The following is a 9,511-nucleotide window of genomic DNA, read 5'->3' on the forward strand; positions in this document are numbered from 1 at the left end:
TCTGAAACTGGCTCTCTCCCCCATAGCTCATGAGCGGGGAGCGGCCTGCCTCCAGAGGGGATCTCCAACAGCCTCGGGATGATGCTTGTGAGTAAGCTACTCGAAATCTGGTTAGATATCTAGCTGGCAGTAACTCAAATGTGTGACCAAAGGCTACCTCAGCCAGACTGGTTTGCTCTATGGGATTTCTGTGATCTTGTACCCTATTTTCACCCCACCCCTGTAATCAATAAAGTTCTCCTTTGTGACCGGCATAGGAGACTTATTGAGGGGTGGGTCTAAATTATGCCTAAGAGGCTAAGGGAGACTTTCCTTTTTGGCCCCTGACTTGGGGAAGTGCCCCAAGCGCCTGTACTGGGTCGAGTACCCGTAGGACTTTAGGCCTGTGTTTCCCCGAGGACACAGGGCTGAGAGTGAGTCCCTTCTCGGGGTGGTGGCAGCTACGTTACCGCCAGGCTAGCGAGTGTGCTCCAGGAAGGGGTCGGCCGGACATGAGGCGCCCCAGAGAGGCGCTCAGGGCCGGGAAGGTGGTCGGATGCAGGGAGGTGGGTGGCTCAATGCAGGAGCACCCCCTACTGGCCTGCCACAGAGGGCTTCAAACCTCATCAATTTTTCAACCCTTTGCTCACTGTTACTCTGAAATTATGGACTATTGGAAGAGCACTGCATTAACTGCATAGCAGTGATGTGGTCAGACTTATGTGGGGGAGGAGAAGTGGGTAGCGAGTGCACTTCTGGCTCAGAGGGTGATCTACAGTTTGTCTCCTATAAGAACCAAAAGGCCCAGGGCCCACAGTGTGGACTGAAGGCCAGGTCTGGGGTCAGGAAGGAATTCTACCCCAAAGTCAGACTGGCACAGACTGCAAGATGTTTTGCCTGTCTCTGTAGCATGGGGCATAGGCCTCTCCTAGAATGAACCAATTACTTCTCTGCTGCTACACTGGCATGGCAGTAACTAGGCTTCTCCCCTACTTCTACCTATGGCACGCAATAGGGTGGGGTTGCTGTTCTGGGTGCTGCAGAGTTGTGTGTGAGCCTGAAGCAGTGATTTCAGGGATTCCTTGAGCTAATACTTGCCTACATATGCAAGGGACTGGACTCCATGGCCCAGGGCACAATTAATGTGAACTGCTCAAACAAGGCAGGATAATGCCTCTGTTGAAGTTTGTCTCGCACACAAAATGAGGAGGAAGCACAGACTAGGTTGATGCAGTGCAAGAGGACTGACGTGATAAACTGTACAAAAGTAAAAGTGACAGCCCTGGCCTAGGGGGACAGACATACACACATGCATGCATGCAATCCAAGAACTGGCAGACATGTAAAAGTGACAGGAGACAGACAGGCCCTGTGAAAGGACCTTAGCACTTCATACTGCCCAGGACTCCATGCAGAAGACGAATGGTTAAATTAGGCATGTGTGTTAAGCTGGACATGTATGGTAGCTGTGTGTTGCTTTCAGGGCACATTTTCTTCAAAATCACTGGTTCTGAGCAAACGGTTCTTGACTTGAAGAGCTGGCTGGATGCTGGTTGACCCTGTCAGTGCCTCCAAAACTCTGTCATTGCAATCCTGTCACTGCTTAGTGCCACAGAGCTGAGCAGATGCCAGATGTGCTGAGGCAACAGTAGCAAACTGTAGGCGTCTATGGCCCCAGCCTTGAGGTAGCAACTCCTGGGGGTTCCAGTTGGAGAAAAGCAACACCCCAAGGCCTATGAGTCATGTCCCCCAGAGAGCATGAGGGGCTCAGAGGTTCAGCCAGCTCCAGAACTGGAACACTTTTTTTCTGGTATTTCTAGACCCCCATCTGCTCAAGAGCTCAGGGTTTGCCAGACTGGCTCAACTGCTAGCTGGGGATCCTGTCCTGGTGACCAAGAGCAGATGCTTCAGAGGGAAATCTATGATGGTCAGCATTATGAAGCTTCTGCCCATGGATGTTCTTTGCAGACAGGTCACAGGCACTCATCTGCTGTGGACTCTGCCCTAGAGGGCAGGGCAGGGCACCAAGGGCTATAGCAGGCACTACTCAAGCTATACACTCTTCTGTCCACACTCACAAGGTCCCATTTACCTGCTTTGGTGGTGATCTGGGCTCCACCGGCCGTCATGAACTCGATGTTTCCCAGCTGTAGCGTGCCAGACAGAAGCTTGAAGATGTCCCGGACCTCCTCTGTGCTAAACTCCATCACTTTCATTGCGGTCTGCTCAGAGCCACACAGACAGAGTGATGCAGCATCATGCAAAGGGACACCAACATCCTGACCATTCAGCTTAGGGCTCAGGATCACAGTAACTCAGGGTGGGAGAGACGAATTCAGGATCACCCAACCCGTCCCCTGGGCCCACTTGAGCATCTCTCCGTGTTCATTAGACCTCTTTCTCCCCTCACACCCACAAAGAGGCAAATACACGTGCACACACTCTACATCCATCTCTAGGACTCTCTGCTTCTGGGAGTCCTCCCACTAAGTTTCTGTTTTGCCTACATCAAAATCTCCACTCTTCAAAGGCGCTGCTTGCTTTCACTCCTTGTTTTCCAGACTCCTTGATTTTAATATATGAAATATGCTTTTCAGAACTTGTGCGCATGCGTGCACACACACGCACGCGCACACACACACGCACACACACACTTCTGCCATGGTTTCCAAGAGAGGGTCAGGAAGTGCCCATGCTATGCACTTTAAGCATTGTAACCAGGTCCCCCAGCTGGAATTGCCACTAGTCGTTGCTTTCCTCCTGCCTTTGTGTGCTCAGGAAGAAAGCTCCTTTTCTCCAGTCACCAGCCACACAATCCAGAACAAGCAAAATGCAGAAAGGTGGCAGCACACCGCATCTCTCTCAGCCTCATCAGACATGCTGAGCATTTTGTGCTCCATTTCCCCTCTTGCCTGGAACCAAGGGGCTCCAGCCATCCTGGGCACTGCAGCAACTGCATCGCGCTCTCAGTGACTCACACTTTCAGGTGCAGGTTGTCATTCATTTTCATCTGCATAAGTATTCTTCTTCCACTTACATTTTAATTAAAAAAAAACCCTATCCAAGAGGGATAACCCCACATGGTACTAGACAAACCCTTTTGGGTGCAACATAATCACTCCAAAGCACTGCTGTGTGACTACACACAGAAGTTTCCATGAGGTCTAGGACTCACCATGACCTTGCTGAACATCTCTGCATCATTTAGGTTCTCGTCATTCATACAGCCAGACTGGTTAAGGTAGCGGTAGCTCTCTGGCTCTGAGAGGGACAGGGCTTCTGCAGTGAGCCAGCCCCAAAACAAGAAAAGAGACAAGAGAGAGGTCAGTTCACATGGAAAACAGGCACCCACAGGTACGCTGAGGCTTGTGGCCATGAGGGTTCAGTACAGCTGGGATCGTGACTATTCTCAGGCCAAACTTCATGCAGCCATTACCCAGCCACCCCGATCCTGGGCTTCACTTCTAACCCAGGGGGACCACTTCTCTCTTTGTAGCCCTAAGATGATTTCAGCTGGCAGGAATAGGTCAATGTTTACCATTATATCAACATGTGGGTCATCTGCAAATTTTATCTGCAGTTACTTTTATATTTATTTCAGAATTACCAACTAAAAAATATGGTACAAGTTGGGACCTAGTACCAACCACTGAAGAACCTACTGGAAACTTCCACATTCAGTGACAATTTCCACTGGGTTAAGCTGGGTTAAAAATGAGCAAACTGACCTATTTAATTTGTGTTTTATTGGTAATATACAAGCCCAGCTTTTATCATAAGAATATTATATGGTACAAAGCCAAACACTTTACCAGAGTCTGAGTCAATTACATTTTCAGTTACCTTGGTCAGCCAAACAAATTAGCTCATTGATTAATTAAATCAGGTTCTTTTAACAAAAACCTATTTTCTGCAAATCCTGTTGACCCGCATTAATTTTCTTTCCATTCTTTAAGTCTGTATTAACTGAATCCCACACCAGTTTTTCAGTTTTGTTTGGGACTGATGTCAGACCAATCAGCCTGGAGTCACCCAGGTCATCTCATTTGCCCTTGGAGAAGATGGGCCCACCTCAGTCCCCTTCCATCTTCTTGGAACCCCTCCAGAAATTGGGTTCCCTACAGGAAGCCACTGGTAAGAATTGGGATCAGGACTCCAGACTCCCAGTCCTGCAGCCAGTCTGCTAGACCACTCTCCTTCTCATTCCCAGATCATGAACAGACTAAAGAGCAGCTCACATCATGCTGTAGCCTATCCCCAGAAGCCTTACAGCAATTCCAAGTAAAAGTCCTCCTTTTGGTGCTAGAATCTGCTAAATCCCAGGTGACTCATCCCTGTCATGGGCTTTTGATTGGTTGGATAAGAGGTAGAAGGAGCAAATTACCTTTCTCCTCGCCAGCAACACCAGCAAGCAGTGCGTAGAACACGTGGTAGTTCCGCTCGCCTGGGTTCTGGTGCACCACCCGGTTCTGAAACGGACAACACAGGAGGCAGCTGGTTGGGTTGGGAATCCAGGGTGGTGACAGCAGAGACAGGGCCAGGCTCTGGGAAAGCAACTAAGGCCAGTATACCAGTGGCAGAAGCAAGGGGGACAAGGCCCTTGTTACCCAATCCACGGTCCTGTCACCAAGCGTGAACCGGCCTCTCTGCACTTACTTAGAGAGCACATTGGGGCAGGAACCCCTATCCAAGCCTTACCCCTGAGCACAGCTGATTCTCCTAAGCACAAATAGGTCGAAGGATGCTGCTTAATACATGTGCATGGAACTGTGCTGGCTAGGAGGCAAGAACCACAGGAGGCCCCTCTCACCCACAGCACTTTTCTCCACACCCACTCCATGTGACACAAGGATGGGGGCTCATAATAAGGAGGTCAGATCTATGGCACAGTCCATTTTGCTAGAATAGAGAGCCCCTCAGGGTATGCGTAATGCCATGGATTTCACTGCTGGATCCATGTTTTGATGGAATCTATTAAGACATGCTTTTTGTCTGCCAACAGGGGGGTGTGCCAAGGGGTGCAAGGAACAAGGTGGCCACTAGTCCTGGAAAACCTTATCTGTAAGAGATTTTAATCTCACAACTCTCTTCACTGCCCTGGGCTTCTTATGCGAGTGACAACTAACCACACGAACAATGATTTGCAGGATCAGGCCCTCAGGTATTATCAGTCGACTCCATGACAGGGACCCTAATGTGCCTAACAACCTGAACTCACAAGGAGCTGATCTAGGGCATGAAAAGCCCTGGCTGTGATACAGGGAAAGAAGAAAGTGCTGGAAAGGCTGTTCTGAAAGCTTAAGCTTAATCTTTTGTCCTGATCTCCATGCTTCCAAAGGCACCTAAAATGAACTCCTATTGTGTGCATCCCAGACACTTAAGAAAAGCCAGGTTTTGGAAGATAGAACTTCAAATTGCATCAAGTTTATGCAAAAGCATCCATTTAAAAAGAAAAAAAAGCTTATTTTACTGGCTTTGGGCTGCTGAAGGCATCAGCCAGGTCAGCATCCCCACAGGCAGCCCTTGAGAGCTGTGTACCATTACAGAATCACAGACTCCTAGAGGAGCAGGACTGGAAGGGACTCTGGGGAACATCTAGTCCAACCCCCTGCCTGAGGCAGGATCATTCCTCTCCAAACCATCCTCATCTCAGCTATTACTAAAGCGACAGTCAACTCTATCACACAGCCACAAGGCAACCGGTCACCTCAGCCAAGGCTCTTATGCACAGATGTGTCCCATGTCCTTTCCTACCTTCTAAAGGTGCTCAGCAAGGATCTAGCAGCTGAGTTTCCCTAGCCCCATGAAAACAAGCCCTCCTCAAGGCTGGGGGTGAAAAAACCCAATAGTAGCCACATCTGTCAAAGCGCACCTTCCTACTTCCCTTGTTCTGGGATGCAAAACAAGGAGCAAGAGGACCCACTGAGAGGGTGAGGGGAAAGGGTGCCCTGCCACATCAAGTTAACATCTCCTGTGTGATCTCCAGGGAGGGAGGGAGGACAGGGCACACACTGGCAGGAAGCCACCCTGAAGAACCCCCACGGTCTGCACACGCCATGACAGAACGAGCTTCTTGTCAGCATGATGCCTCCTCTGGGCCCAGCAGCAAAGCACCAGCTCCCCACACCTGCCAAAAGCAGCCGATGTGCAGTTCAGGACAAAGAAGAGAAAACTGCTGCAGCCTGCTGTTCGTCCCAGCCCAGGCTGCAGCTGAGCCGGGCATCAGGATGGGCAGCTCTGAATGGCCCCCGTTCTCCCACAGAAAGCAATGGTGTGATGCTCTGGCAGCAGACCTCCCGCACGCTTGTTTGGAACAGCTGTGGAAGGAACCGCGCCTGCAACATCCTGACAAGACGATGCCTTAACTACAGCCACCAGCACAGCAGCCAACCAGCAAGAGTTGTCCCTGCTGCCACCACGGTGAGGATCAGGGGCAGGGATGAAGGAGCTCTCCCCACAGTGTGAGAGCAGGGGGCTTGCCCAGCCCTCGAGGTGATGGACAGACACAAGGGAGGATGGTGGGGCTCCCTCAGCCACGAAAAGACTCACCTTCTCCAGCAAATCTGAGCAGCCAATGAAAGAGAAAACAACTTGCCAGTGCCCTCACAGCCCAATTTCTGATGAATGCATTTCCAAACCCCCAGGGAAAGGATCTGAAGGCAAGGAGCCATGCACCAGGCGACTCAGACTCTGGGGAAGCCAGGAGCATTGTTTTCAGCTTTCCCTCCCTCCTCAGCATCCCTGATCATCAGGTGTCCAACTTGCCTAGAGCAAGATATTTTAGCCCAATGTGTCATGTGGCAGCCGGTAGCAGAGCTGACTCCACAACTTGCGCCAGAGTCTTCAATCTGCCACATGCTGTGTTCTCGGCCACACAAAGGAGCTGTACGGCAGCCCTACACACCCCTATATGAGTACAAAGGGAAGGAGAGTGTATGTCAGAGCTGTGGAGGAGGTAGGGGCAGGCCAGCCAGGGAGGGGATGGGCCATGGCAGACCAGTGCTCAGCTACCTCTGGCCTTCCCTGCCTCGAGTCTGGGCTGCATTTCTGCACTGGTACTGGGCAGCAGGCAACTGGCTCTCAGCAGCCGCCAACTCCCTCTGAGACCAAGTGCATCCTGACCACAGTTTCCCTAGAGAACCCTCCCCTGCTCCCCTGGGGAGCAGCGTGAACCATGTGATAACAGGTATGTGCCATAAACAAGCTCTATGGACTTCAGGGCCAGTCTGAGGACAATAAAAGCCTTAACCCTGCTCTGTGCAGTGCACGGACAGTGCAGGTCAGCAGCAGCTAGAAAGACTGAGCAGTACAGGCATCCCAGGGCTACACAGCAGATGCACCCCTGCCTATTCCAAAGGAGGTACAAAGTACCTGCTCCTGTAAACCAGCTTTGCAGGGATACATTGCTTGAACGGAGCTTGCCAAGCTACTTCCAGTTGTCACTAGTCCCTACCCATCTTTCCTGTGTGCCATAAGCAGGGAGGGCAACAGGCTGCTGGAGGAAAGGATACAGTCAGTGACTCGCCCACCCTGGATGTGTCCATGCTGGGAGAAGTGCAGCTGGATGAACTTGCCGAAGCGGCTGGAGTTGTTGTTATATACCGTCTTGGCATTGCCGAAGGCCTCCAGGATTGGGCTGGGGAAGGAAGAGACAGGGACATAGTTACTGGCACCCGGACCACAAGCACTCAGCCTTTCATCCCCTGCACCAAATACTCTCAGCATTCTCAGCATCAGAGTCACCACAGCATGAGACGAGAGAAACCTGCAGGCAAAGGAAGCAAGGAGAAGCGAGAGGCCAGCAGCGCTGGTGATGACACCTACCAAGTAGGCTGAAAGACCTGGACCTAGGGTAAGTCAGCAAGGGTGACCAGCATGACTGCTGCTGGGCTCTCCCATCCTTTATTAACCTGGAAACCTAAGGAGGTGAGACGATGCTTTTAGTGGGGTGGTTCATGCAACACAGCCCTGAAGGAGTAAACAGGGCACCTGGCAGCTTGAGACAAATCTGACAAGGCACAGGAATGTGGGCAAAATACTTCTTTTCAGAGACCCGCGATCTTCATGTCCATTCAACAAGGACAAGGCCTCAGCTTTTGAGGTTTCAGCTACAGACCTGCATGTGCTCACGTGCAGGGAACCTGGGGAATCCAAGGGGAGAAAGTCTGGTGAGAAGGGAAGATTTATGCCAAATTAATTTGCTTTAAGCAGTTCAAGGGCTGCAATAACTGCTGGAACTTCGTCCTGTTGGCCTAGGACAGTTTGTCACTTTAGATCAGGGCAGGCAATTATTTCCGGCAGAGGTCCACTTACTGAGTTTTGGCAAGCCATTGAGGGCTGCATGACAGGTAGCCAGGGGCAGATATTAATTTTCTACATTTTTTAGGGGACCTATGGGCTGGATAGAATGGCCTGGCAGGCTGCATCCAGCCCACAGGCGACATTTTGCCCACCCCTGCTTTAGATTAAGACTGGACTCCAAATGAACTGAGAAATCACTCCCTGTGTGTGTCCAACCTGCTGCTGACAGCACTATGCTGTCCCTTCCAGCTCAGGGGGATTCTCCAGCTCCAAAAGGGTGTTAAAAACCTCAGTTTGGTCAGGCATCAAAGGGCATCATCTTGTTTTAGGAAACACCTTTCCAAATCGGCCTCCCAGCTGCTGCAGCCAATACTGGATTAAAACTACAGATCAATTCTTGCTCCACAAGACAATCCCCATGACTTATCAGCAGGGAAAGTCAACTTCACTCAGGCTGATGAAATCGGACCAGGATTAGAAATACCTAATACAATAGTTTTAACCAACACAAAAACTAAAAGCTTACTAGGAAGAAGCGAGATATAGGCAGCCAAACAAGACCATGTTGTAGGAATGCTCTATAAGTGTATAGTTTTTACCTTAGTTCCTACCTGAGCATAAAACACATTGCTTGGATTTTAATGGAAAGGGTTGCATTACTATCATGAGACAAGCATGCTTTGAAATACCTGGATACTCCCCACGGTCTCCTCTGTGCAGCTTTGCACAAGACAAAAAGTACATGATCATTAAGAAGTTAAAAGAATCTTTCCAGCCTACAGTGTTCCTTGAGATCAAATGCCACAGGTTGCCTTTACCCTGGACATGGTCCCCTGCCTGCAGGCACTGAAGTGTGAAGAGCACCAAGAGGCTGAAGAAATGACATGCCCAAACTCAATCCTACCTTCTTTGACAATCAGGCTTTGAACAGGGATGTGAATGAAACTGTCACTGCTTTTTGGGCTGCAACAGTCCTTAGACTCAGAATCAGGCCCCACAGTGATGAGAGCTGTGCACCACTGCAAGAGGCATGGCTCTGCCCATGGCACTCTCAGACAGATCCTGGCCCTGCAAACCCTGACACGCAGGTATGCTGGCAGAGCAACCCAACACCACATGCACCTGCCCAATAACACACTGGCACTCATCGTGGTGCCCTGTGACCAGTGGGGTCCCTCAAGGCTCTGTCCTGGGACCCATCCTGTTCAACATCTTCATTAACGATGTGGAC

General features: G+C 50.5%; 1 protein-coding gene across 1 annotated transcript in view; it reads right to left on the bottom strand.

Annotated features, from left to right (window-relative positions):
• LOC109322963 (unconventional myosin-X-like) overlaps positions 1-9,511 on the bottom strand; it is a 142,735-nt gene that overhangs the window by 111,529 nt on the left and 21,695 nt on the right. The window contains exons 5-9 of the mRNA XM_019554274.1: positions 7,491-7,615; positions 6,529-6,542; positions 4,364-4,448; positions 3,155-3,258; positions 2,072-2,201 (exon numbers count right to left, since the gene is read on the bottom strand). Of these exons, the coding sequence (XP_019409819.1) occupies positions 2,072-2,201; positions 3,155-3,258; positions 4,364-4,448; positions 6,529-6,542; positions 7,491-7,615 (458 nt within the window). The remainder of the gene's footprint in view (positions 1-2,071; positions 2,202-3,154; positions 3,259-4,363; positions 4,449-6,528; positions 6,543-7,490; positions 7,616-9,511) is intronic.

This window comes from Crocodylus porosus, unplaced genomic scaffold (genome assembly GCF_001723895.1).
Source record: "Crocodylus porosus isolate Cpor-Errol unplaced genomic scaffold, CroPor_comp1, whole genome shotgun sequence".
Lineage (NCBI taxonomy): Eukaryota > Metazoa > Chordata > Crocodylia > Crocodylidae > Crocodylus > Crocodylus porosus.